Here is a 27,974-nt window from a genome sequence, read left to right on the forward strand (position 1 = left end):
TTGCACAATGTGCTCAGTTGAGAATTCCCTCCCACATGCCCGGTCCGCGGTATCCGTCGATTGAATGAAGCATTGATGCCTCGTAAACCGGAGCAGCTTCGCTGGCGCAGCAAACGCGCTTGCGAGGGGAGCCTCGGTCATTTGCGCCCATCTGGCTGTTTCTTGGGCGAACCAGATTCTGGGTCCATTGCTTGCCCGAGTAGTTGCTCGAAAGCATGTCCCGAACGTTCTCCTGGAGGCAGTTGTCGACAATCGAAACACCCCGAGCGCGCTTACGCGAGGACATGGCAGTAGGAGTAGAGTCGTCGGAACGATAGTTCTGAAGCTCCTGGAGTGCCCGAGCGGCGTCGTTCGCGGGGTCGTGGGTCATCTCATCCAATTCGCGTTCTCTCTGAGCCAGTGGAGTATCCAACGACATTTCGCAGAGTCTGCCAACCGGGCCGGTGTAGGACTCGGGCGAAGACGTGATGCAAGTCTCTTCGTAGTCCTCAGGAACCGAGGTGATAGTCGGTCTCAGGCTTGACCTCTCACTGCACAGCTTCGCGGACCGGAATCGCGCCTGGACACCCAGAGGGGCCGGCGCGTTGACCAGTGAAGAAGCAGATGAGATAGAAGATGAGCGAGAGGTGCGCGACGTATCAGAAACCATCGATTCGGGAGAAGACGCGGTTGAGATTGAAGTGGCGAGAGAAGAGCGACGAACAGGGAAGTAACCTTGAGGCGACGAGGTGTTGGCAACAGGCCAGCGGTCGAGGCACTGAGTTGCGCTGACGCAAGAAGCCTGGGCCATGGCGAGGCCCATTGCGCTGCCCTTGCCGAGATGGGATGCAGCACCCACGGCAGGAGTGCTGTATCCGCTCGACTGGGGCGTCAGACGCGGGGTGGGAAGTAGCCCGAGAGCGGGAGCCAGCCGGCCCGGAGTATATACAGTGGCTGGGGAAGGCTCCATAATATTCGGGGTTTGGTAGGATCTCGGGGTAGGGGTAAGCTCGGTTGAGTCGTACCCCATTCCACAGGCGCCGGTCGCAGCCATAACATCTTGCGCCGCCGGAAGCATGGTGCGGTGACGAGACAAGGTGCGAGAGCTGGGAGCGATATGCGCCGTGGGAATCAAACCTTCGATGTTGTCCAGCTCAGGGTTGAGTTTGAGGATAACCATCTTCCAGTTCGAGCTCTGTTGCGCGTACCATTGGGCGGAAGTTCCAGGAGCGGGGGGAGACGGAGGGGTGTACTTCAAGACGATTTCTGTCCAGCGCTGGAAGACCTCGTCGGTGATGTGCAGCTTCCAGTCGACCGCTAGCAAGAATGCAATCTCGTTCTGGTTGATTTCCCCCGTGTTGAGCCCGGAAATCTTACTCCAAGCTCTGGCGGAGTAGTTGCGATCTTGAAGGTACTTGGAGGCGAGGATGAGAGCAGCGAGGAACATGCGGCGGCCGCACTGAAGTGCGCGGCACTCCTGCTTGTCGTCGGGCTGTTCCATGGTGAAATCGTGCTTCGGGACGTGGGGCTTAATCAGGATCAGGTAATAGAGCGCAACCTGGAGGGTGGAGTAGCTGGTGCGGGAGCGGCGCAGAGTCTCCTGAATGAAGGTGCGCAGCGGCAGCACCGCCTTGTTACCGAGTTCATTGCGGCAGACAACTGAGGAAAGGGGCCAGATAGCCTCGACAATCTGTGTCGATGAATCTAAAAGGACAACTGGATTAGAGGACTGGACGACTACATGCATATTCAATACTGCTTACCGACAAGGTTATCGACGAAGTTGACCTTGCGCTCAGCCTGGCGAACCAGAGTCGGGGGTGCTCCAGAGCGGGTTGCGCTCCCACTGGTTCGTCTAGGGTTTTGTCGCAGCTCCTGGGGAATGGCGGCAGCAGCGGCTTGTTGGCTAGGCTGTCTGGCCCAAGGGCTTGTAAATCCAACAGCAGTGTCGCACGCGGCCGAGGATCGCGACAAGCAATATACGTCGGCGGAATCGGAGTCGGAGGTGTTGGTGGGAGATGTCGAGGTGGATGATTGAGAGGATACAGCAGACCAAACCGAGCCGGACGATGTGGAGGTCAGGGATTCGAGAGAGGAGCTGTAGGTTTTGTTTTGGTAGGTGCTGATGAAAGCCGACGAATCTTCGGTGGCGTACTTCATCTTGGATATAAGTGGTGGAGGGTATTTGGCGTTTGGGGGGTCTTCGATATGGGAGAGATTCCTCCAGTCGCCGTCAAGCTAAGTAAACCGGGTAAACCGTAAAGGGTTCGTATGAGCAGATCGTGATTCCGTATCAGAAACGCGCAACTTCACAACAGCTTGTAGTTACTGTTGTAAAGTCTTTGAGAGTCGTAGATAGGGGAGGCGGCTTCTAGACGCAAATGTCCACAGCCGACGTTACACGAAGGATCAAACCGGAAGACGAAACAAGACGGGCGACTGGAGTAGATTTTGTAATTCGAAGAGGCATCGTAGGGTTAATGCATCTAATAGGAGGGCTAAAAGGTCCTGATTATATGGTGAGCTACTGCAGAAACACCATTGATGCGATGCGACGAGTATGTAATATTAGATGTGTAATAGGTGAGTGGTGATAGGGTGGGTATGGGTTGAGAGGAGAGTTGATGATGTTGATTAGAGGAGGGCGAAGTCGGAGTCGGAAGGGAAGAGTGAGGGGAGGCAAGGTACTGGGCCAAGTGTGGCTGCGAGGAGAGGTTATATCCAAGCAGGTGGGATGAGGTGTGACTCTTTTTCGCCTTGCGCCGCCCGTGGTATCTTGAACGTGTTCAGAGGGGCGACTTGGCCTGGCGTGACGAAGTCGGAGGACCCCTTGGGTGGCTCAAGTCTGGGTCGAGGGCCCCAGATTGGGTGTGGATGACTCTTTCGGGTTTGGGGTGGCGAAGGGGGGTGAACCTGGTTGGGTTGCCGCCCAAGCAGGTGGCTCCAAGTGACAGGCAGGTGTGAATATGGAGGGGGAGGGGGGGGGGGGGAGAAAGGGAAAGTGAAAGTGCGTGTGAGTGCGTGTGCGCGGGAAGGAAAGAGAGTGAGAGACGTGCAAAAGGTGGCAGTGGCAGTGGCAGCCTAGGGAAGGCCGAGAAGGAGACCCCGGGGGTGGACAGGGGGTGGGTAAGAGTGGTCCGGTTGAGTGCGTGATCGCTCTCTCGAGAACCAGGAGAGGCCAAAGGGGAAAAGAGTGACAGGCAGGCCGGATAGGTAGCCAGGTTGCTGGTGCAGAGCTGGGTTTTGCTAGTCTGGTCGCGTTGTGTCTCTGATTCTCTTCGAGACTCTCTCTCTCTCTCACTCACTCACGCTGTCTGCCTCTCATCCACTTTTGCGGCGCTTGACGTGTTCGTGCTGGCTGGGGGAGGGAATACTGTGCAGGAAATCAAACTGGGCTTGGTACTAACCTTGCAGGCAATGCTTTGAGTCCCTCGGATGGAGATGTTTCTTGGCGACTACAGAGGAGTGTGGCGAAGGAGATGCTGGGTCAGCTGATGAGACGCCAGGTTGAAAGATGAGTCGTAATCGTCGTGTGAGCTATTGTCGTGGATATTGCCGGGGCAAGTGATTAAAAAGGAATGAGTATAAGGTGTAAGAGCCGAATGAGATAGTTGCAGGGTATCGGAGAGATCTCTTTTTTTTTTTGTGAAAGGCAGGAAAATGAGTAACTGTGATAGACAAGGAGCTTGCGTGAAAACGCTGGTAGGCAGGTAGGCAGCAGAGGGTCCGTTGGGTGACGATGAGAAAGGCGTATGACTCTATTGAAGCCGTAACCCGATCTCAAAATATCCCAGCGTAAGAGGGATTGAAAGCCTGCGTGCCTGGGCTGCTTCGTGATGGTGGTTGCTGGTGGTGGAGCTTGCGCTGAAAATGGAAAGTATCCGTAGGTTGATGCCTTTGTTAGCCGCAAGGAACAAGTGAATGCCGCTGCGGTTGCAAACAAGGGAGCCTAGGGATGGCGAGGGTTAGGCGGTTGTCGTGTGGTGTTGAGGATGATGATGATGTGTTGCGATGATGCTCGATGAGTAACGTGACCGAGGGTGGCCGAGATGACTCTTGGAGGCGAGGGGGTGAGGGGGTGAGGGATCCGGTAGATTAGGACACGGTGAGTGACTGATCTGCTGGGTCGGAGTGAGAGGAGAGAGTGAGAGGCGTAGCAGACGTGTTGCTATACGACCTTGAAAGCAAGTTTACAAAGGAATAAGCGGAGAGTTGGTCTAGAGTCTCTTCTCAGGGAGTCCCGAGATGAGGCACGTCTAGCAGACTTCGGAGAGTCGCTGTCGTACAGATTTAGACCTTGGAATCGAACATGGCGATGGCGATTGTTCGATGGATCAAAAGGAAAGGGAAGGGGGGGAGGACACAGGTGCACGGCGATGTGGGCGCGGCGATAGTTTTGAATGCCTGGGGGGCAGCACTCTGCCACTCACACACCCAGAGTCCCAGACTCCACGGGCAGTCTCTCCCACTCTCTCTCTTTCCTCTGACCCTGCCCGCTGTCGTCGCGACGGCACGAAGTACGGAGTACGGATACAGGCAAGAGCAAGAACTAGAAGGGGAAAAGGTACATTGGATGGGACGGGGAAAGGTACATGGAGACAGGTACCGGACACTGGGTTCTGGTATGGGAAACTGGTGTGGGCCACTGGGAACTGGGACCTGGGACTTTGTGCACCCTTTGATTCGAAGAACTGGAAGGCGTGGAAGGGTGGGTGGGAAAGAGCAGAGGGATACCTTAGACTTGCTGCCAGCCTGCCACTTGCAAGTGCCTTGCACCGACCTCTTGCTGGCCACTACCACCTCGCACCTCACCTCACTCGGTTTCCCAGGCACTGCCAGGGAAAGAAAAAGAGAGGGGAGATGGAAAGGATGCAGCCGAGGCCCGGAACACCCAGCGAGTCTCAGCATCCGTCCACTGTCTTTTCTTCATCTGTCCTTTCATTGGCTGATGCCGTGATACAGAGTGGGCCATCTTGTCCTCCTTCCCGGGGTGGAGGGGCATATTGAAAACCAAAAAAAAAAATAGCCACTGTCTCCACTCTTTTTCATGGCTCTCAGACTCACACTCTCATCCACCTCTCTTTCTCGTTTGGAGTCGAGTGTGTCTTCCCTCGCTGCTCCTCACTCATCTTTCCTGTCATTACTCATACTCATCCAGCTGCTCATACACACCTCACACACATATCAAATGCCCCCAAATCCCCTTGCCTCTTACTCACACTCTCTCACATATTGACAGTTGCATATCCCCCCAAACTCCACTTTACCCACCTCTCATGTGTTCTGTTCCAGTGTTGCTATCCTGAGTGTCCTCTCAGTTCGTTGTCTGCTGTCTGCTTGTTCTCTGCCCAAGGCCCCAAACTGCTCAATCATCAACTGCGTCCCTACCTGCTTCATTGCTTGTCCTCCCGTCCCCGATGGTCGTTTAGGTATCTCTGCTTCTGTTCCCACCCGGCCCAAACGCCCGAGATGATGCCCGAACTTTCCATCGCCACCAACCAAACCAAACGCAACACTGTGGCCTTGTGGTGGACTGTGTAAAGTAAGGTATCCATTTCCATTTCGTTCCATGCATTCATCCCACCCCTTGATGCCTAGCAACCTTGGGGTCTGTCTGGCTTTCTGCTCCGGTGCCTGAGCTTGGAGCTTGGAGCTCTTCTCAAGTTCTCTCTCCCCCCTCACGGCCTGCATCAAATCTTCTGCACGACTATTTTGGCTCTGGCATCTTCCGTCGCCAAGTGGCTGCTCACGTCGTAACCTTCTTCTTGATTGGTCCAACTTGTTCCACGCCATGTCGTTTGAGGTTAGCCCCGCCAAGCCTAAAATGGCTGCTCAACCACTCGTGTGCGGCAGCAACACACCCTCTGCAGTGGCCCAGCCTTTGTGGTTTCTGGCAAGCTGCACCGCTGAATGGCTGCTGCTGCCCAGCCCCAAGCCGGCAAGGCAGGAGCAGTTGCACCTTGCAAGAGAGAGAGAGAAAGAGCCCCCCGGGGCAAGGCAGGTTCGTCCAGGTTCGTAGGGAAGGAGGCACGGAGGGGAGGAGGGGAGGAGGGGGAGAAGAAAAAAAAGAGTCATAGTTGACCATCAAGGCTCACGCCCCCCTCCGCCACGCCATCGCAATCGATCCTCCTCCTGTGCCGTAGTGTAGACTTCGAAATTTTGCAGACATTGACGCCCTCTCTCAACGACCTATCCATGCCTTCTCTTCCGTCCATCCACACCTCGTCCAGCTATAGCGCCACCTGTATTTGGATATTGCAGTTACAGCCAGGCAACAAACCCAGATTTGCAGGATGAAAGAGACACATACCCTCGAGACAACCCTTATAGCCTTGAGATGAAGCACGCCGTGTCTTTCGTGTAAGCATGAACACGCCACGGCTTGTGCTCATGAGGGTATCACGAGTCTGGCTTTCACGAAATATTGGCATTCGATGTTTTCGATTTCATCCGGCCAACTGCAAGCGATCCCACCCGTTCCCCCAGCGCATGCGACAATCTTCAAAGAATCGACTGACAACAGCTGTTGTCTCGCCCAAAGTCTCGCCACTGGATGGTCAAGCTTTGGTCCAAAGGAATACCTAGAGGGATTGCGTGCCATCCTGTCTCATCATGCCACACTACACACCCTTTGAGAGCTCGGGGAATCGGGGCAAGCAAGCCAGCCAACCACGACGCTCCTGATTACCTTAGCCACAGCCAGAAACCGCCTGCGAGAGATACCGACACGCGCACGCACCACACAAAACCGTCAGCTCCAATCACCGCTGTTGGCGGATCTCGATGGGCTGCCGAGTCGAGTTTACACGGCCATGTTCATCTCTCTAGACAGTGACCTGACCACTGACGGGGGCAATACTCAGTGTACGAATACTGCTGCTCGGCTTACAACGTCAAAGCGACTTCCAAAGGGCATCGGGGGCCTGGCATCGCGAGCACTCTACCACCGAAATGCCGTCAACGCGTCCAACGATGATATCACCCCAATTTCGCTATCGGACTATTGCTCGAGAGCCGATGGCACTTCCTACCGAGGTCGTCGACACCCGAGTCTCCATCAGGTATCCGTACAGGAACGATGGACCTCTGTACGGGTCGTCCTGCGGACCTCTGAACCCGCCCTGGCCAGTGACCTCATACGCACTCAGTCACTGCTCGAAGCCCAGTGGCTCAGTGGTCTTTGCAAGCCTGAAGAATGACAAACCGTCGCCGAGAAAGGGTTCATCCTCCAGCCAGAGTACGGATACCGCGCTGCACCTTGATACCTGCCTGTCTGGCGAAGGCGGGCTTCCGTCAGAGTCAGACTCAGTGGATCCTCGAGCCCCGAGATACCGAAGTGCGCCCCCTCGAATTCCGCCACGAACTCCGCTTCAAGTTCTGAGCTTTGTTGCTGGATAATGGATTGCAAAGTTCAAAAGAGAGACGCTTACGGAGGCATGCCAGTTGCGCGTCTCCGGCGCTTCCTTGACCTCAGGAGCGATTTCTCAGCCGCCCTACGTCTTTGTCAGCCCGTCTAATAAGCTACAGTGATACGGACGCACCAACTTGGTCTTGGACTCTCGCAAAACACGGACGTCTCGGGGACAATGGAATAGATCGCATCCGGTGGATTCAGCCACACTGTCACCAGCGTCCATCTCATTTTACGTATCGTCTACCTATCATGGCTCCACAGACCAAGCCTCCCTCTTCGATGATCCTCCATCTCGATATGGCTGGTTTGTCTTGTCCCTCTTCCCACGACCCGAGGATCCCGTCTACGCGTCTTGCCTGCACGTCGCATCCTCTCTGAAAGACGCCGCTGTCTACGGAGTACCGAAAAAGAGCCAGGCCTTCCACGCTTCAAAGCAATCCTTTTCCACAGGGAATGCCATAAGATGAGATGTTTGCGATGCATTGCTCTTGCCCGGTCTTTAAACAAATTACACATGCTTGACCTTCAAATAGACACGTCGAAACATCACAGGCGAGAACTCTGATACACTTTTGCGATGTCAATCATGTTGGAACGACCTAAAGCAGTACCTTCGAGCTAACCCCCACACGCTGCATATCTTCATTTCGAGGACGGTGCACAATGTGCACAAGTCACCCAAGCAGCGCATGGGTGCTCTATACTTTGCTGGATGTAACAGGTGCCAGATAACAACGACGCAATGGAGCAAAGTGTCAGTATCGAAGGGGACAGGGACGAGGGAGCACAGGAAGCACAGGGAGCATTCTGTTTGCCACGAAGTACTCCGTACACTACGAATAACTCTGTGGGAAAGACAAACAGCCAATCAGTGTCAGATGTCCTGGGCGGCTGGTGGTTTTCATTCGCCTGGTGGTCTTGGCCTTGTCGCCTTGAATACATGACTGCACGTATCGGCTCATCTCGCCCGCCGGACAACACTCGTGCTTCGGTACTGGTCAAAACTGGAGACGACTGGGCGCGCGGGAGACCGACCGCCAGTTTAGACCCCGGCGACCACGAGATTTGTTCCGATTCGTACCGAACCTGCAAACTTTGGCATCATTGCCCAGCATTTTCTCAGGGCCAAAAGGGCACCCTGTCACGCTTCAAGCATGCTGCATAGTACAGAATATGCCCAGGGTTGACAACAGTAACCCCCAACGTCTCGCAACTTCTCCCCACGAACGTATTCATGGCTATGAGTCTTCTAGAAGTTGGGGGCTGGGAATGGCATCAAGTTTGGCCCCGCGAGAAGAGGAGGAGGGGGGACGTGAAGATTCGAGCCTGCTTCCCTCCAAATGCCGTCATCTGGCCACCGCCCCCTTGTGCAGTTCGCAGGCATCACTCGGTCTAGCTGCAAGCTGCAGGCTTTCTGCAGCTTCACTGGTGTTGCCATGTCACACACCTCCGTCGCAGCCAGCCCCGCTCCGCCCCGCGGCAGGCCATCATTGGAGGGCTGTTCTCAACCTGTCCAGCATTGCCGTCTTGGATGCAGGCCAACGAACTCAGATTGTCGTTCGGCGGCAGGGCAGCGTCGATGAAGGGAAGATAAAGAGGGGCCAAGAACAAACAGCTGGCACTCATTGGACAAATTCTCACCGTTGTCTGTCCGAATTCTCATTCGCCCGAGGAGCTTACTCCGAGAGCAGAACCACAGCGTGGAGCTTTTCTTCAAGCCAGGACGGAATTCTACGATATCCGTACACATGATCGGATTCCTTGCAACACGTTCGCTGTCTTGCAGTGGAATGTGGACCGTGGACGTCCTCCATCCAGCCATAGACCTGCGCGCACCTTGCAAATTGTTACACCTGTTAGGCTGTCGTTGTCCAGTTCGTTGCAAGTGGGCTTTAACATCCTTGGCCTCCTCCGGTAATACGGGATCTCCTTAGACCAATGAGCGCCGATACGTGGCCATACAGTTACCTCGATGAGTCAACTCTAGCTGGCCAGGCTCTCATGCTCTCAATACGTCTCAGGCCTCCTCCCGACAAAGACAAACATCTCAGAAGCAGGGCGGCGCTCACTTATGTGGCACAGCTCGCGAACCAAAGGATTTTGTTTCCAGGTGGCGGCTAGAAGACTTGCGTCTCCACGGCGCCGTGGCATGGAAAGCGAGGCTTCGTTTACGCATGTCCGTGGATTCTCGGATTCGCTCGATTCTGCCCACGGGATAAGGGGTTTTCGCAAGGCCCATGCTATGACTGTGTCATGTTCACGATGTTTCAACGGGAACACAATACTACTATTGAGGAAAGATGATCGCGGGAAGTTGCAGGATGCCGCTGCCGTGGTTTGCCGCGCGGCTGATGCACACGACTCAAGCAAACGGTGAGCTTCGAACATCGTGGCGCGCAACCGAATACTCGTATGACTCTATATCAGCTCGCGCCGTTCTAGCTTTCGGTAAAGCTCGCATCAATATTGCACCGGATCATTGAAAACTTTTTCTGATGGTGCGCATTCAATCTCAAACAACACACCATGCTGGCTTATACACAGACACAGAGTGCGACACACCAAAGGAGTCACCGAGACAAAATTTGGTTGCCTGATGGAAAGAATCGGTTGGTCCAGACCAACTAAGGGCCTCGAGCGGTCTAAAGCGGAAGGCTTCGAGAAGATCGCGGCTTTCTAGCTCGACTGGCACACCACATGGGCACGATGGGGTGATGATCCCCCCCCCCTGACGGGAATTGCGTTGGGTTTCAGCACCGCCCGAGAGCTCATCCGAGCGACAATCTCGCTCTTTTTCAGCATGACTAAGGCCCAACGACACAAATATCCCCCAATTTGGCTCGCTTACGGACATCGGCGATAGCGAGAAGACCCTTCCGTGATCTCCTCGTGCCCTCTGCAGTCTGGAGATATTGAATATGCCACCCGGAATATCCCGCGTGTTAGTGAATGGGGAGATCTAGACATCACTCGATGGTGATATTGAACGGCATGTTTGTGAGAAACTCAACGCGAACTCGTGATGCGGAGGTTTCGACTTGTGGAGAGACGTCTGCTGTTATTCCGTCACCGTGATCCCACGGAACAGCGCTTGTCAAATCGAGAAATTGTCATTCGTCGACGCCATTTACTCATAGTCATCAACTGCGGGGAGGCGGTTGCACCACTAGGCTTCAGTCACGCTTCGTCGCCGGCGATTTGCCGTCACTCAAGTCAGCTAGCGGGTGAAGTTTGGCCAATATTGACGTTGGACATGCTGTTGGTGACGGACGGAACCCCTCATTTTGCCTCTCCGCCTGGCTAATACTGTGTGAACTGGCAAAGTCGTCTGAACGGCCTGCTTGTGCACGGCGCGCAGCACTGTTCTGTCGGTTCGAGATGAGGCAAGCAAGTAAGCCGCAACCCAAGCGCATTTCCTCGCCAAGGTATGGATGGTGGGGAGCCGTCCGCTGCCCCGGAAGTGTCGGTGATTGGGACATTTTGTCTCTTGTTTCCTGTAAGCAAGATGTGAACTATCATGAGCAGTCAGATTGCCTGCTAGCGTCTCGCCCCTCTCGATCCTCGATTCTGCGAGGCCATCACTAAGACAGCTTGGCGCTGGCGGCGCAGCCTGTGGGAACTTGAGCCTGGTTTCACGGCTACCCGCGAGCTGAGATGTTGGAGAGACGCGACAGCGGCGCCTCGCGTGACCCTTCAGCTCGGCAGGCGGCGTTACTAACGATCTGGGGGCCATTCCAGCCACGTCCCAAAGTCCGACTACTTTGGTCGTCATCCAAAAGGCATTATTATGGAGAGAAGCTGGCGTCAACGATGGGGTTCCGGAGGCCAATCCGAATATCCAAGGCCGAGGCGTCCAGTTCCACAGCCTTAGATGCTCTTAGTCGGGCACCGTTTGATGAGACATGCTCGCATGGGAAACGGACCCAGAGAAGAGCTGACGGGCGAATCACCTTGCCACCCTGCCTCATCAATGAATCTCTCTGTCTATTCCTGGTGACCGCTCTCACCCACTTCCTACGGGCGAGGGATCACCAAGCCCTTGGGGGCCCCCTCCTCTCAAATTCTGAACCAGGCAGCAGCATGGATTGGATGTCATCCACCAACAACAACCCCCGTCTGCGACCCCAGCTTCACCGGCACCACAAGGCAAATCACCAAGGGAACAGTAACCGTAGGAGGGGCCCTACGCTGTATGGATACTGATTGGCTTTTTGGCTCGGCACGGCAGCCTATGGAAACCTCTCAACAGGTCATCGTCAAACAGGCAGCCCAGCCATCCCTCATCCATTGTGCAATTCTTCACGCGCAGGCAGCTGAGCAATAGCCTTGCATGGGCTTACTGCGTGAATCTCATCTCAGATCTGACCCCCCCCCCCCCGGGCACCGGCGGCTGACAGACAGTTTTGGTCCCTAGTCTAGACGTCATGAAGCGAGAAATTCCTTGAACCATATGGGTTTTACAAAATGCGAGGACGCAAGTGCGTCCCCCCAGCCTCGGCCAAATGACTACCTGGGAACTTTGGGGACAGGGCTGGACCAGCATAGCGACGCGGAGCATCGTGTAAACTTCACAACACCAACGCCACGGCCCTTGTCGGAACCCGCCAGGTAGCAACGCGTGCACGCAATCGCTCCAGCGGCCTCAGGTAGCAAGAACGCTGTGGATTCTGCAAGAGGAGGAAATGGACCGGTGTCGGCGATAGGGGGGACAGACAGCGTGGGCGATTTAGTCACCGGTTCGCCGACGTGTCAAACATGGAAGCGAACCTATCTTCGCCGTCATGGTCCACGGAGAATGACTCTTACGATGTGCTGTCCTTATCACCGCAAATATGGCCACTGCGGTGGGTGGGGAGACAGGTCCGGAGAGGTCCTGTTACTGGACCTGGACGGAGAACGGTGAACCTACGATGCCCTCTTTCAAGTTCTCAACCCGACCTCTTCCGTTGAAAGCGAGCCCGAATGGATCGGAGACAAGAGTTGCCAACTGCCAAGCTGTCCCGAACTCTTTTGTCGAAACTCGTCGATTAAGCTGCAATGGTTCCCGCTTTGCGCAATCCGAACAACTCTTTTTCTCCACCGCCCACCTATCCGGCTCCCGCGTGACAGCTTGCTGGAGTTCGCTGCGGCCCTGCGGCCCTTTGCGAGTCTTGGCTCTCCCTCACTCCCACCCTCCCCGCCGGATATGCTTTTGCCCCAGATCTTGGGTTTCAGCGCACGACTCGCGACCAGAAGTGCTTTTCTCTCCAGTGACGAAGGCTCCCGGCTCTCCCAGAGTCCCCTTTTTTTGTCGTAATTTAGAGTAATCGGTACGGAGTACACTCTTTTTTAGCATCGATTCGTACGGAGTCCGCGATAGTCTATCGTTATTTCGTAAGGCGACCCAGATTTTGAGAGCTGCCCGGTTTACCGAGGCACGGCGGACGCGGCTCCTCCCCAGTCAATGTAGGCGCGCGTACGTAGGCGCAGGCGCAGCAGGGAAGCAACTCAGCCAGCCAGCATTCGGCAGCAGCAGGAAAAAAAAAACGTCGACATCTAGAGTATGTCGGCTGCCAGCGCTTGATTCAGCCTCCTTTTGTGGCTGTGTTTTTTTTTGTCGCTGCGACGAACATGAGAAACGTAAGGTTTATGAGAGAAGCGCATGCGCCTGGCGGGTTGGGCAGGCAGATTTGGGGGGAGGGGGGGATATTGCAATTATTGATGAGATTTACAAAAGCTGTTCCGTTACATTACATTACATTGCATTTCATTGCGGAGCGAAGCTAGGCTGGATGACGCTGCCCATCACGGCATGACAGCATGCCAAGGTTGCAGCTATATGCTAAGCAAGTTGAATGTGAAATATGCTTTTCGTCTATCCGGGTATGCGGCGCTGTGTTGGCCAAGCCTTGTACGTTGTTGCGTATGTTCGGCAGGCTTGTCTCGCAGACTGGGCAGTATGTCTTTCAGCCGCTCTGGAGGGTGTCAGGCTGCGAGGCTTTGTTTAGTATGTAGGCTGATTTTGACATTTGGCCAAGGCTGTCTTCGAGGAATTTGAGGATGGGGGACTGGGATGGACCAGCGTATGGTATCTAGGTTCTTTGCTTTGTTGCTTTTGATGCGCCGTATGTGATCTCGTGATGTGTGTCTAAGTTTGGAGGGGTTTTTAATATCCTTTGCGATGGCTGGCTACGTAAATGCGTAGGCATGTAGGCAGGTAGGCAACGAGGCTGATTCAGGTCTGAGGCTAGCCACCTTTCTTCGAAGAGCAGGGAAGTATGGGAGAAGGATAAGCTCGTGAATCATCGTCATTGAGGCCTCTGGGGAATTCCTGCCTGGCCTGGCCTTTTCGGCGAGTGAGGTAGTTGCTTGGGGGGGGGGGGGGGGGGGGTTGGCCTCGCTTGGAATCGGCAAGGAAGAGGAAGAGTGGTGTGGAGGGACAAAGGGATTTGTGTCCATTTCTGTACAAGTCATGTGTGAATGAAATTTTTCTTTCTGGGGTTTTGTTTTCTCGTGTCATGAGATAGGGTACCTACGGTGATGACTCTTGATGTAAGCTTTCTCTTCTCGGGGGCGTGCAGATTTGAGGGTTGATTTAGGCTGGTATGATGAGAGGTGTGAGATGATACAAGGACGATGCTGTTCAGGGTATTCAGGCAGAGTTTGATGTGTTTATTTCTGCTACGGACGGGGAAGACTGCTTTGGTGAGGCCGTTTGCTTGGGACATTTGTGAGGCTGGGCTCTTCATGTCGAGGTGAGGTCTGAAGCCTTTCGTAGCAGAGCCGCAGGTATCAAGGCAAGACTTATCCTGCTGAACTTTCGAGTGATGGGGTCCAGAAGGGCCTGGGTATGGAGTGAGTTTTCAGTCTCTCACAGCCTCGAGGCGGACCATGTTGCAAAGTAAATATGTTGCTACCAGATAGAACCGGATTTTTGAGAGTGATGCTGTCCCAAAAACCCTTATCACTGGGAACGCGTACGGCTTGAGTCCCTCCCAGCCCAACGGTAGGGTATCGACGCTGATCGGTGCGTAACTTCGAGGAAGGAGGCTTGGAATCGACGGTATACTTAATAAGAGAGGGGGAGGCAACGGGACCCCTATGTATGTGTACCGCCACAGTGTGGCAGCCTCCCGGGCGTCGAAAAATGCGGCGTCCTCGTCGCATTGCGGTTGGAGAAAATCTAAGTAATATCAATGCCCAATCTCCATGCTCAATTCCATTGCTCATCTTCTCCTTTCCTTGCGCCATAATCATCATAAATCCGTCTAAAAGGTTGTGTCGTGCGAGCAATTCGTGCATGTGACTGTGTAATGCTTCGGGAGTAGGGTGCTTGGAAGTCCTCGTAGTCTATCCGCTGTCTTTGTAGAGATTTGGCTGCTTTTGAATTTGGGCGATATCCTGCTCCGGCGGCACAGAATATGGTGTTGATGATTGTGTATGAGAAGTTCGTGATGATAGTTTGTTTCTACTAGGATCCTCGGCGTCTTCCGTTATTCTTCGTTGCGTGCTATTTTTTGCTAGTCACTTATTCCGTGTAGAATACGGTATAGCCAAGAGGAAGAGTACTCGTGGATGGACCTAGTGATCTATGTTCCAAGTGTGTGAATCAACGTTCTACCACATCCGAGGGGCGGCGACCATCACGTTTTATTAGCACGACTGGAGATGAAGGAAGTTTGGGCACACCTTATGGCTTCTTGGATAGTGGAAGCTTACGACAAGAGAGCCCTGAAATATACTTCTCGCGACTCCAGGTCACAGCACCGGATAGCGCTCGAAACTCCACAGGAATGACTTTGTTGATTGACTCTGATTCCGCCGGTGGGACACGTGCTTGACGTATGCTCCTACGGCGGGTTCGAGAAAAGACCAGAAGGCGTAGAGTGAGACTGTGTACCATCCCCTTCATGACGTCCCGCGTGCTCTCGTAGATGGCGGCGTAGTGGCATTTGAGTGACGGGCAGGGCAAGCTTGTCCAAATTCATGTTCAAGACGTGTTGGAGAGCCAGCGGGTGTTGAACGGCAGACCTATGAAGCTGATCGCGGGAACCAACCGGCGGACTCTGGGCATGGTACAGAATGATAATGGACCCTCTCTGCTCTCGTACAGGTGACGTAACACAGGGTAGCGACGGACGTTGGAAGACGATCAAGACAAGCCGGTTCTAAGATAGGACACCTCCTCTCGAAGCTGTTTGCGAAAAGTCTACTCCAGTACAGACGTCTATGCTATGAGAAGGTCGCCGAATCGTAGCGCGTAGGAGCAATCAATCCAACGACCTTGAGACATATTGAACCGCGTTGCCTTTGATCTCAAGCCATTCTTGCCATAAGAAATGCTCTTCGATAAAATTTCCTCGATAGAACACACCGTATGGAGGAAGTCATTTCAGAAGCTCCCAGCTTTCTCAGCTTTCATTGGACTTGCGACTTCAGAACATTGCCTCTCAATCACGGACGCGGACCGGCCAATAGGCAAAGTAAATGCCTCCATCGAACTGCGTAATAGACGAAACATCAACCCATAATCTGATCTTTGAGCCCTGAATTGCAACTATATCTAGGTAGTGTACCCTTTACCCAGCTTCGTTTCCACTGCGGGTGTAGATGACAGAAATCTCGGATGGTGTGAGAGGTATCGCTGGGAAGATGGAGAAACGAGAGGTTTTGGAATTCCACATGATCATCAACTCAAGACAAAAACAGCAGGGAAGTTCATAATAGTAGTAGTCGCTAGTTGCCTATTACCTCAGTAATACACGAGAAGGAGCACTACTTGGCGGCGAGTAGCCCAGCGGCGGTGGCATCTACCCCCTCTCGCTGAACGCCGTCATGCCACAAACCCCCCCTGGAAAAGCGAAGTGGATTGACGTTGGCGACAATTTCATCGCCCCGGGGACTTCTGTGCCCTTACATCGACAGCCCGTTTAGCCCGATGATCCAAAACGGTCGCGTCATCAAGGGCAATATTGCGATGTACCTGGGTGCCGTGGACGGCCTTCTCGACGTCCTACTGGTAGCTATTAGTTCTTTTAATCATTCTAGGCACATAATTGCTTAAAAAAGCTCACCCTTTGCAAATATCTCTATACCTAATTACACTTTAATAGTATATACTAATATATACGTATCTCTATAGTTTAATCCAGTAATAGGACCCTTTAACCCGCGCAGAGCTTTTACTACAAAAGGCACCCCTCTAGGCCGTCCAGCCGCATCACCAGCCACATCTTGAGTTTTGTATGGCGCAACGACCGGGCGGGAAGACAGCCGGTGATGCCGTCAAGGTCGGAGCCGCCCAAGGTTGCACCGCCGTATCTTTTGAACCTTCTGGCCCGCCGAACTTAAAGTACCTTGATGCCTTCGAGGCGGGCATAAGAGATTCATCGAGCTATCGAACCGCGGGCAGATCTCTTCTTCTTCAACATCCTCTCACATCCACAACACCTCTACTTCCAAGCAAGCCGACTTCTCAACCGCGATAGCTCGAATCACCCCGCCCAACCCGATAGAACTACCCACGACTACTAGGTTCTACACCCCAGACCTCGCCTACCGTCGCTTAGGTATATATATTATTAACCTAGGCCTCTACTATATCGTCAAGTGCGAGCCCTTGGTACCATACTTCCCCTCATTACGCCCCTTAAAGAAAAAAATCGTCCTATTATTTACCCTTACCGTACTAGAAATAGACGGTATCGACGTCTCCGGTTATATATTATATTATATTAAAAGGGTAAAGCCGGTTGTCCGCTTTAAAATAATTAAATATTAAACTACCGAGAACGATACCCGCTCTTTAAAGGCCTTATATATCTAACGAATAAATATATGACGCATAGTTAAGTGATAGAAGTTAAGGTTAAACATTATTAATAGTAAATAATACTATAGTAAGAACCGTAACTAACGGGAAGAAGATATTTATAGCGGATGGAAGTAAATAGAAATAATTAAAAGTCTACTATATAATAGCTATTAAAGGTCGAGTCGAAAATAGTGGTTATAGTATAATAGTTATTTAAAAGGTTAAAAAGTCGGCTAAAATACGTAACCCTATATAGCTATTAATAAAGTAGTAGTAGGCGGGCGGGCCGCCATAAGAAGACGGCTACGCCTCTACCAGTAATCGCTCAGTATAAATCTCCATAATGACCAGAGGCCCTACTAGTAGCTATTCACTTGATAAGTGGACGAGTTTGTGATGCCCTGACCTATACATCATCCCCTGCCCCATCAGCAAAGCGTCCGCTGCGCTTTTACTATCGAAGTAGATCAAGGACTAGATTGTCATCGTGCTATGGATCTTGCAGAGTCATTGATGAAACGATGGGAGGCCTTTGAATATGGAAGGAGAGAGAATTTCAAGCTCAAGATCTCTCTGCCTTGCGTACCGCTTGCCACTCCTCGTTAGGATGGACCGCCTACTTGTAGATAAAACCCCAATGTAGCAAAGGTGGGATACTAGATCGTGAGCCTGGAAAATCTTTCAAGGCATGTGTGATGACCCTGCTTCTAATCGAATGAGGGACCGTTGCCCCGTTCCGCGATAGGAGTCATCCAAACAGAACCTGCGATAGACGGCGACACGATTCAATGTAGTTGACAAAGGCCCTTTAGCTGGTTGACCTCCACAGTCACACTGCGAGATACCGCGCCCATGCCGCGAAACGACGTGATAAGCTCACGCATCTACACGCGGCCGTCCCCCTTCAATTTTTGACGCCAATACGAGCAGGCAAATACAGAACCTAGGTACATGCAAGATTTTGACCACGAGGTTCCATCAAGCGGTCCAGGAAAGGTGGCCGTGGAGGCTACTACAAGTCAGGCGGAGAATGTCAGACCAGGGGGACATACATTGACCCCCCGAGGGCTGGGAACAAAAACATGCGCGCTAGAAAAGGGATCGTCAACATCGTGGGGCCCCGAACTTGCAGGTCTGCTCAAAGTAGTGGCATTGCAGAAAGCAGGAACCTCGAGGAGCATTTCATATTTTCCAAATGGGCTCTTGTTCAAGACAATGGGAGAAAACAGTTGTAGCCAGGCCAGGAAAGCTGAGTACCGCTCAGAGTGACAGCATGATCTAGCCATAATATCCCACGGACCGAACCTGTCGTGGGGACACATCATGCGAGCAATGGATTACAATGAGCGTGGTGATCCAGTCTTGATTCCATGTTGATAACTACTCTGTACAAACAGCAAGAGACCTCTCCGCGAGAGGCTTGATAGACTTTTTCTCATTTGCACTTTCAAAGCAGCTTCATCTTTTCCCTTTTGCGTGACCGCTTTACGTGTGCGTCACCCACGTCCAAATTTTGCAATTTCCCGAAACCAGAACCAAGAAAATACACCGGCAGAAAGCCCTGCCAAAACCGTGGCATGGCACGCCTAAGAGGCCATGTAGGTGCTGGCATCGATGCCCTCATTGGGGAACTCACTGAAAAAAGTGTTAGATACGTGACAAGAAAAGCATAGGCTTGAGAGAAAACTTACGGAAGGGCAACCTCGAAGCGCTTCTCAATAGCCTTGAGAACCTCCTGGTCCTGGTCAGTGCTCACAAAGGAGATGGCAAGACCTTTGGTACCGAAACGACCGGCACGACCGACTCTGTGCAGGTACGAGTCGGCATCGGCGGGCAGATCGTAGTTGATGGCCAAGTTGATACGCTCGATATCGATACCTCTGCCGAAGACGTCGGTAGCAACACAGATACGCTTGTTAAACTCCTTGAACTCCTTGTAGCGGCGGATACGCTCCTCCTGGCTGACGCCGGAGTGGACGGCGATGGAGGGGAAGTTGCACTCTCTCAGCAACTTGTCCAGCTCGGTCGCACGCAGCGTGCTCTTGACGAAGATGATGACCTGGTTGAACTGAAGGTCATCCAGAAGCTCGTTGAGCTTGCGGTTCTTCTCACGCTCCTCGAGCTTGATGTAGTATTGCTGAAGACCGTGCAGGGTGAGCTTGGTGTCTTCGTCGACGTAGTGCTCGGTAGGGTTCTGCATGAACTTTCGGCAAATGGGCTTGATCTCATCGGACAAGGTGGCCGAGAACATCATGACCTGCTTCTGGGTGGGGGTAGCGCGGAAGATCTCCTGGACGTCACGGCGCATGTCTGGTTTCTGTTAGAGACTGGTCGGCGGCGGATGTGAGGCCGTAACTCACCGATCTGGTCGAGCATCTTGTCGCACTCGTCGAGGACGAAAATGCGGACGCTGCCGAGGCGGAGAACCTTGTCGCGGACCAACGCGTTAAGTCGGCCAGGGGTGCCCACAATGACGTGGGGGCAGGTCTCCTTGTTCTTGATCGTCTCGACATCCTTCTGGATGGGGGTACCACCATAGAAGACGCCAGTCTTGATATCGGGCATGTACTTGCTGAAACGGTTGTACTCGTTGCGAATCTGGAAGGCGAGCTCACGAGTGTGGCACATAACCAACACGGAGACCTCGCCCTGAACAGGCTCAACTTGTTGCAGGGTCGTCAGAACGAAGACGGCTGTCTTTCCGAGACCAGACTTGGCCTGGCAGATGATATCTCCACCGAGGAGAGCCTGAGGAATACAGGTTTGTTGGACTGTTGGATCGCGCCGAAGTTAGATATGTGTTCCAAGAGCAGAAGAACGACGTAGAGGGCGTGCAAAGGGCCCGTCCATCTGCGCAAAGAAGCCATTTTGTCGAGTTGGTCTCCTCCTCCACCGACAACAACGCGCCAATCGATCAATGAAGATGATGGCTGGGGCAGAGCACGAGTCGCGAGCGTCGGCGTCGTATGCGCCATGTGTCGCTCGCGGCTGTGATGCAAAAGTAGCCAGACCGCTGAGAGGCAAGACTCTAGCAGCGAGACCGACCAGATGAAGTGCACTCGGGAACACCACAATGTTCGCGCGGCCGAGGGGTGCTATCACGCTTCCCCCAAAACGGCCGCTTGAATAATCCACCTATCACCGGTGGATTCGCGAGCAGTGCCCGTACAAAAACTTGGATGTCCAACTTGACTCCCGCTTCTCGGTACGTTTTTATCTCTCTTCTTCGGTGGCGACGTCGATGGCTTTTTGTTCTTGCGTGGCTTGCGAGATGGACGGACGCTTTGCTGATGGGGGAGGGGATGATGTATGGGTTAGGGTATCATAAACTCAGGACTGACCCTCCGAAGGATGCTCGAAACCGCAATCGCCAATAGCGCGGAGAAGCTCGGGCTTCAAGAGGAAGTCGCGGAAACCGGTCGAGTGGATGCCGACATAGCTGCCCTTCTTGTCGACGTTGTTACCGGCGGCAGCGTCAGCCTTCTTTCCGTTGGAGGCGGCCGCAGTCTCGTTGGTCTGGAGCTCCTCGTCGGAGTAATCGATGAGATCCTCCTCAGCAGACATGTTGTCAATTGTCGGGAGTGTCGTTATTGAAGTGTCGGTAGGTAAAGGGTCGTTGTACTGATGCGCAACGACGAAAAAGGTCCCAAGGCTGCGAATGCGAAGCTTGGGGTGTCAGGAGACGTGACGATCTGTGTCGCGTAAAGAGGAAGGTGCGTCGAAAGACTATAGAAATCGCAGGAGGAAAAAATAACCGCGGGCTCGTGTCGAGAAAAGTGCACGACAGGCGAGGGGGATTAAAAGCGGATGGCAATTGGAGGTGTAGGGTTGGGAGGCGTGATGGGAGGAGGCGCCGTATTTGATGTGGAAGTGGAAGATCCAAGGACGACGTGGAACTGGAGGCGAGAGGTGAGGCGGGCAGCGCAGGTCAAAAGCTTTCGCGTAGGGGAAAGGCGGCTGAGTCCCTCCCCCCAGGCGACGTCATGTGACCAGACCCGTTTTTGGACAGAAGGACTGTGCCTAAATTCACTGTGTGCCACTGCCAGCCAGGCCTACTACTACTACCGCTAATGCTTATAAATGTAACGTGTATAATCGCACTAAACGGTTGTTCAGTCATAATAAGCAGATGTTCGTATCAAGGCGTTACTAGACTTTCCTCGTCTCGGTACGGAGTATTTTGGCTTCAAATTCCTCCTTACCTGCCGGTAACGCTGTAAGTGCTTCGACGGTCCGTATCTTGGTGGTGGTAGCAGTAGGCCTGCCTGGCAATGGTATGTACACAGTCAATCCAGCCCGATTACCTTATACAATCAAATCAGTCCCACTCTTGGGTAAGACCGTGTCCATCTATCATGTACATACACGGTGGACGCCCGCCTTTAACCTTAACCTTTGCTTTGGAGAAACAATCATGTTTGGCTTTTGGCGACCATAAACCCAACCACCCCTGCAAAAGTTTTTATAACAAAGGGTCCGAACTGACTTTCGTTGCAACGCAAGACTTCAATGCCACTCAGGCTCTGAAACGTGGGACAAAATTCGCAAGGGAGGAGGAACCAACGAGACGAGAGAAGAATAATGGCAAAGCCCAAAAGCGAAAGTCTGCCAAACCGGCACGCATACACGCGGGTATCCTACCTGCACCAGGCCGCCTCCTACCTAGCGACTGTGCAGGTACAAATCCCAGACGCCGACTCATCACCACCCCTCAAAGACGCTCATGAGCTCGCCGCCAGGCTCCAGAAGCTACGCTCCACAAACGAAAAGGTCGCTCGTCGGTTCGTCTCCGATATCCGAGCCGTCTCTCTCAAGGCTCAGATCCGCCCGAGCCCGTCGGTCAAGCAGATGATGTGCAAGTTCTGTGACTCGTTGCTCATCGAGGGCAAATCGTGCGCTACGACGGTGGAGAATTTGAGTAAAGGCCGGAAGAAGCCCTGGGCCGATGTCATGGTTACGAAGTGCACGACATGCGGCAATGTCAAGCGGTTTCCTGTCAGCGCGCCGCGGCAGAAGCGACGACCGTTCAGGGAACCCAAGAGTGTTGAAGGGCAAGATGAAATGGTTGTGGACACGACGGCTGAAGGGTCTGCTCAGTTGACTGGAGGTGAATGAGAGTTTGATGCCTTCTTTTCATCGGAATTCAAGCCCACCAAGTGATCTACGAGTGGTAAGCCGCTGTCGAGAGCCTCTTAGGCAGAAGAGACTGGGCTTTCCGTATCGAACTGCGCAGCCTATTGAGGCTATGCCGCCAGTCGAGAGGCCATAACCCTGACGTATTCTTACAACAGGTATGAGTCATTTGGGAATAGAGAAGCATAAGACTTTCTAACAGTGGCATTAGAATCACCCGCAAAATGCGTGGCTTATAGATTGGCTCTATCATCGAGCTAAAGATGCTCCCAGAAGAAGCGGGAGCTGGATACTTATCCCCAAGCTACCACCATAGTCCAGACCGGGCCCTGTCAATAGCTGTTGGTGACCTTCGCTCCGAGTCGGACGCGGTGAGGAGTAGCAGTAGTGTTCAGGCATGAGCAATTATCGCGGAACACAGACTCGTCAACGTGGTAGCCACGTAAGCGAAGCATGAGAGGGTCTGAGGTGGTCTCTGAATAAATTTGCAAATGAGTTAGATGTTGCTAATATAAACCTGAAGGGTCAAAAGTTATGAGATTTTCGCTGCTGCTACCATTGAACCGATACTATCTTTTTGGGCCGACGCAGCTATGCCTTAGCATACCGCGCGATGGATACCATCCTCCATCTTTCTAACCCCCTCTCCAGCCTTCTTCGCAGCACCCTCCTTCTTGTGCTGCTCCTCATCACCCTTGACGTGCACCCGTCTGCGGCTGTGATGCTTCTTCAGGACCTGCAAATCGATCTCATCATTCTCGATGAGCGTCTCCGTGACCTGGACAATGTCCGTCAATAGCCGCTCAAGCAAATCAAACGTCATGGTCTCGCGGACAACAACACGAAGGATCTCAATCTTTTCCTCGTTGGGCGGGAGCGGGTAGTTCGGAATGATCCAGCCCTTGGCGCGGAGCATGAGGGAGACGGTTTCCTGCTTGATGTGCTCGTACTTGGATTTGAACTCATCCGTCAGACGGAAGGAGACGACGGGCAGACCGGCGACGTAGTCAGCCGATGTCTCCCCCGGTGCGGCACTCTCGCCTCCGACGGCGGTGGCGGCCTGGTTCACAATCTTCTTCACGGCGCCGCTGGCTTCCTTGTGAGGTGCGCGGCGGTGGATGTCGGAGACGACGGTGTACCATCCCGTGGCCTCGAGGCTCTGTGCGAGTAGTCGGGCGTTGGAGAGGCAGTTCTCCATGATGGAGCGGTAGCCGTCGAAGCCTAGGTGGATGAGGTTGTAGTATTGCACGATGACCTGGGCACCTGGGCGGGAGAAGTTGAGAGTGAAGGACTTTTCTGTGCCTCCGAGGTAGTGAAGCTCGAAGATGAGGTCCTCTGGGAGGAAAGACTGGTCTCGCCAGATGATCCAGCCAAGACCGGCATAGACGAGGCCGTACTTGTGACCTGAGACGTTGATTGACTTGACACGGGGGAGCTCAAAGTTCCTGCGAGTTGTTAGCGTGTGGCATTCGGGCACACAAGTCGATATGACTTACCACTTGGAACCGCCAGCCCCTGCGTGGGTGAAAGGGGCAATGAAGCCTCCAGAGGCAGCGTCGACGTGAATGGGAATGTCGATGCCCGTCTCTTCCTGGTACTTATCAAGGATCTGCGAGATCTCCTCAACGGGCTCGTAGTGTCCCGTGTATGTGCTGCCGAGAATGACAAAGACACCGATGGTGTTCTCGTCGACATTCTCTCTCACAAGCGCCGGGTCCAGACGGTAGTGACTCTTCTTGTTGACGGGCAAGATGCGGGCCTCAACGTCAAAGTAACGGGCAAACTTCTCCAAGGCGACCTGCGCATTGGAACCCATGAGAATGTTGGGCTTGGATGTGTCCTTGCCCTGTTCCTTGCGCTTCAGCTGCCATCTGCGCTTCATGGCGAGACCGCCAAGGTGGATAGCCTCGGAGGAGCCCGTGGTAGCGGAGCCGAGGGCCTTTTCACCAGGCTGGACACCCCACAGGTGGGAGATGATACTGATGCAGCGCTGGTGCATCTCCATCATGGCGGGGTACTCGTCTGCGTCTGAGAGGTTCTTGGAGAGGTTCTCCTGCATGAGTTGGGTGGCATTGCGTTCCATCCATGTTCCCACGAAACTTTGGCATGCTGTGAGTAGGAATGCCCCTGCTGGGAATGTCTTGGAGGCTCACCTAGCCAGGTTAAGATTGGGTTTGCCATCGAGGTCCAACTCGTCTCTGATCATTTGGAAGACGGTGTCTCCTGGGGCGCCTTCATCGGGGATTTTGTACTTGGGAATGTTGGTTTGACTGGTGTATCGGCTGTCATAGGGCTGGATGTGTGATGATATACTTTGGCTGAGAGCATTGGCATTGCCCGCAGCTGTGATGTGAGTTGCCTGGAGGCGTTGGATAATGTCCTCTGGATTGACCTGCACAAGGTGTCAATTCCGTTGTAGTATCATCGTATGATGCATCAATCATCGGTGAAGGATGATAGTTGAGACCTACGTGGCTTGCGAGAGGCATATTGACGTTTGGTAGCTTTGGGTATCGTATCAAGGATCTGAATGGAAATTGGCATGCACTGGAAGGGGAAGATGCGATGGATTGATGTTTAGATCGAAATTGCCAAGCCTGGGGGATCACCGCTTGAGGCTTAAATACAACAGCAGGCCGTAGACCACGAAGGATGATGTACATTGGAGGTATCCGTAGCTAAGGTGGCCGTCAAGCCGATGATGAGGGATGAATGACGACATACGGTAGACCGAGCGGAGTACGGGAGTTTCCTTATGGTCAAGTTTTGTCGGAAATGGTAGCTCCAAGTGCATGAAAGACACGCCTCATAGCCCCAGATCACGGGCCGAAGAGGGGAGGGAATCGCGATGGGCTAGACAGGAATGATGTCTCTGACCTTTTAGTGCGAGGGCCTCCAGGGTTCTCTGCCAAGGCCATGGCCAACTGCAGTTGGTCAACTTGGTGGTGCGGCATCAGCTCGTCAACTTTTGCTGGGAACGTGGAGCAGACAGTAAACGGGGGAAGAACTGGACTGGAGCAGGTACGATCCAATGCCGAGTTTGCCGGTGGAGTTCCTCTTTGATCAAGTACATAGGTACGAAGAGGTCGGGTACGATGACTTGCGTGTCGCGCCAGTGCAGCTGAGAATTGGCTTTTTTGCTGGACGAGTAGCCGAGGAGAAGGAGTTTCTGTTACGTGCTATGACATGTCTGACATGTTTGGTGAGGTGCGGTAGGTGCGTACCAAAGGTACCTTAGGTAACTTGCAAAATCCAGGCTGGCAGGGAAGGAACAATTGGATCGCAGATCCAATGCTCAGACGGGTTGGCCCTATAGAGTGGATGAGTGACGGCATTTAACATTGGGAAGCTGCGACTTGGGGCCCGGACCTGAATAGCCGGGGGGCTCCTTCCGCTCTTCCCTCCAGACTCCAGTGACAGCTCGGGTGGGCCCCGTTCCCGTCTTGGCACTGCACTTTCGCAGCAGGTACGCCGGCAGGCGGCAGACGGCAGGAACCCAAAAAAAGAAGTCACCGTGGATTCCGGAGGCAATCATTCTTTCCAAGGCCTTTCTTGCCTGCGATACCTACTTACCTTACCTTACCTTACCCAGATCAGGCTACTGTTCGATGTTTCTCATCTTCTTGCTCAACAATGTCGAGTCGTCTCTCTGGGCGAGGTAGCCCCAGCAGACTTTCATCTTCCTCGACGATAGACCTCCGTAACCCGTACCTAGGCTACAACGGCTACGAACCACAGCGACGATAGTATCCAGCCTAGGCATCTGAGACTGACGCATCATAAGTTGACTCGAAAGGAAGCTGACAACTTTCGCTGCAAGATCAAATTCCTCAACAAAGCGCATACCCTCAAACAGCGCCCGACTACATAGTACCGGGCATCACCTCCAACTTACTAGAGCAAGATGACTGAATTGCCATTTCGATTCTGGGTTTTCTGATTCTCTTAACGTTGACTGCGAGAGGTCCTCTTTTGATCTACAAGAGCCCTTCAGAAGGTCCAATAACATCGTGTTACCGATGATTCAAAGAAAAAGGAACCAGGAGACCACGCAAGTCTGGCGGAGAACCCACCGAGGTCATCTTCCATCGATAACCGACGCTTCAAATCCAGGAGTTCACAAGCTAAGACTCCAATCTGTGGATCGTCCAACAACGCGTGTCCGATAAAGCTTAAAAGAGTATCAAGTCCCGGTGAACATTCATCTAACCGACAACAGCGGGAGAAGGCAAGAAGGCACCATCGGAAATAAGATTAGATTGTCAGCACTGACGGGGGTTTCCCAGTGTCCATTCACATTGGTTCATTCGCCAACCAGAGATAAGCCAGGTTCTCCAAGAAAGCCCAGCTTTTCCCGGCCGAAAAGAACGGCTGTTGATTGGTCGATACGGCTTATTTCGACCAAAGTCCCGTTGCAGTGACTCGCCAAGTCTCGCGCAATGGCCGCGGCTGGGCCGAATGGACGGCTACAGTGGCATTAGCATTGGCGCGCTGGCAGCCAGCCGTGGCTTTCACACAGACTCAGACTCAGACTCAGACTCAGAGGGCACCTGGCACCTAGATAATCTTCCAAGTTCGAACTGGCACGAACTGGCACGAACTGGCAGCTCAGTGTTTGTCTGAACTGCGGGAACGATGCCCAGGCTAAATGTGCCAAAGTACAGACTCTCCAGACATCGGACGAAGGTCACTCGAAGCCGTTTGCAGTTGGTTCGTCAATCATTCGTCCTCCCCGTTTTTGCTCCTCGGACGATCAGCAGCATGCACCAACTCCCGGATCGGTGGCAGGGGCACATCGGCAGCTTTGTGATCTGCTGATCCTCACGTTTCTCGGACAAAGGGTGGGAGACAGAGGAGCTCGATATGGGAAGAAGCCGGGCTGCCAGAATCCCTTCGTCTTTCCAGCCAGCCAGACCGACAAGCATCGAGCCACCGAGGCGTTGACTCTGGACCAACAGAGAGTCAGCTTTAGGTATCCCCCGGCCCCGACTTGTACTAGAGCCTAGAGGTTCGACAGGTGTGGATCAGAGTTGTCGCCCATTGTCCTTCCAATGTCACCATGTCCCCGGCGAACCATTCTTCTTTTCCCCTCGCCTCCTCCACAGCCCCTCGGATGTCGCTACCCCAATTTAGGAAGGTCGACAAACGGCCGCTGGGCCTGCGGGCTGTCGTGTTGCTGCTGCATTTGGTGTCGTGATAGCACGCTAGAGGACCGATTTCTTCTGGTCCCCTTGGGTCCCCCGTCTCTTCCAGCGCCGCAAGTCGCCGACAAGGCCCCAAAAGAGGAACCCACACACACATACACGGGATGATATTGGGGGGGGGGGATAGATACGGGATAGTGAGAGTACTCCGTACGGAGTACATAGAGAGTCGACTCATGGGTACCGTTGGGCGCGCCATTCTTTCGATTGCTGCGAATCTCAACCCAAAAACACACAACGGGCACACACTTTCTCCTTTGCAGAATTCCTAGGGATCACTTCATCGAGGCCTGAAGCCATCTTGCCTCTTGTTGGTGTTCAATCTGGACATCTTCGGGAAGTGGGACTTTGACTCGTCTGGCGGGCTGACTCTACCTTGTCACATTGTCTTGGTGTCTTGTTAGCCTGCAGACTGCCGACCGGCACCACCTTCGCCGCCGCCGCCGCCATC

At 53.4% G+C, this 27,974-nt stretch overlaps 7 protein-coding genes across 7 annotated transcripts; 3 read left to right on the forward strand and 4 right to left on the reverse strand.

Annotated features, from left to right (window-relative positions):
* Positions 1–13: 13 nt before the first annotated feature.
* Positions 14–2,139, reverse strand: BDP81DRAFT_305348 (cyclin; the record flags this gene model as incomplete). The annotated part of the gene is made up of 2 exons (XM_060583162.1): positions 14–1,683; positions 1,743–2,139. The coding sequence occupies 2 exons, from the start codon at positions 2,137–2,139 to the stop codon at positions 14–16; spliced, it is 2,067 nt and encodes a 688-aa protein (XP_060452171.1).
* Positions 2,140–5,119: 2,980 nt separating this feature from the next.
* On the reverse strand, positions 5,120–6,069 carry BDP81DRAFT_15837 (uncharacterized protein). Its single transcript, XM_060581985.1, has one exon. The coding sequence runs from the start codon at positions 5,770–5,772 to the stop codon at positions 5,254–5,256; it is 519 nt and encodes a 172-aa protein (XP_060452172.1). The 5' UTR covers positions 5,773–6,069; the 3' UTR covers positions 5,120–5,253.
* Positions 6,070–8,450: 2,381 nt separating this feature from the next.
* BDP81DRAFT_15833 (uncharacterized protein) lies at positions 8,451–9,272 on the forward strand. The gene has a single exon (XM_060581983.1). The coding sequence runs from the start codon at positions 8,567–8,569 to the stop codon at positions 9,143–9,145; it is 579 nt and encodes a 192-aa protein (XP_060452173.1). The 5' UTR covers positions 8,451–8,566; the 3' UTR covers positions 9,146–9,272.
* A 2,816-nt stretch (positions 9,273–12,088) lies between these two features.
* On the forward strand, positions 12,089–12,942 carry BDP81DRAFT_15854 (uncharacterized protein). Its single transcript, XM_060581988.1, has one exon. It carries the CDS (start codon positions 12,226–12,228, stop codon positions 12,697–12,699), a length of 474 nt encoding a protein of 157 aa, XP_060452174.1. The 5' UTR covers positions 12,089–12,225; the 3' UTR covers positions 12,700–12,942.
* Positions 12,943–18,404: 5,462 nt separating this feature from the next.
* Positions 18,405–21,077, reverse strand: BDP81DRAFT_414223 (ATP-dependent RNA helicase SUB2). The gene is made up of 4 exons (XM_060589344.1): positions 20,528–21,077; positions 19,547–19,957; positions 18,878–19,496; positions 18,405–18,821 (listed from the first exon to the last, which is right to left on the reverse strand). Exons 1-4 carry the CDS (start codon positions 20,748–20,750, stop codon positions 18,773–18,775), a joined length of 1,302 nt encoding a protein of 433 aa, XP_060452175.1. The 5' UTR covers positions 20,751–21,077; the 3' UTR covers positions 18,405–18,772.
* Positions 21,078–21,536: 459 nt separating this feature from the next.
* On the forward strand, positions 21,537–22,636 carry BDP81DRAFT_15954 (RNAse P Rpr2/Rpp21/SNM1 subunit domain-containing protein). The gene is made up of 2 exons (XM_060582005.1): positions 21,537–22,477; positions 22,531–22,636. Exon 1 carries the CDS (start codon positions 21,768–21,770, stop codon positions 22,299–22,301), a length of 534 nt encoding a protein of 177 aa, XP_060452176.1. The 5' UTR covers positions 21,537–21,767; the 3' UTR covers positions 22,302–22,477; positions 22,531–22,636.
* Positions 22,637–22,917: 281 nt separating this feature from the next.
* On the reverse strand, positions 22,918–24,808 carry BDP81DRAFT_305795 (glutamate decarboxylase; the record flags this gene model as incomplete). The annotated part of the gene is made up of 4 exons (XM_060583205.1): positions 22,918–23,764; positions 23,816–24,418; positions 24,473–24,711; positions 24,791–24,808. 4 exons carry the CDS (start codon positions 24,806–24,808, stop codon positions 22,918–22,920), a joined length of 1,707 nt encoding a protein of 568 aa, XP_060452177.1.
* Between the last annotated feature and the right edge of the window lie 3,166 nt (positions 24,809–27,974).

Source organism: Colletotrichum phormii, assembly GCF_030913505.1.
Source record: "Colletotrichum phormii strain CBS 102054 chromosome Unknown BDP81scaffold_1, whole genome shotgun sequence".
Lineage (NCBI taxonomy): Eukaryota > Fungi > Ascomycota > Sordariomycetes > Glomerellales > Glomerellaceae > Colletotrichum > Colletotrichum phormii.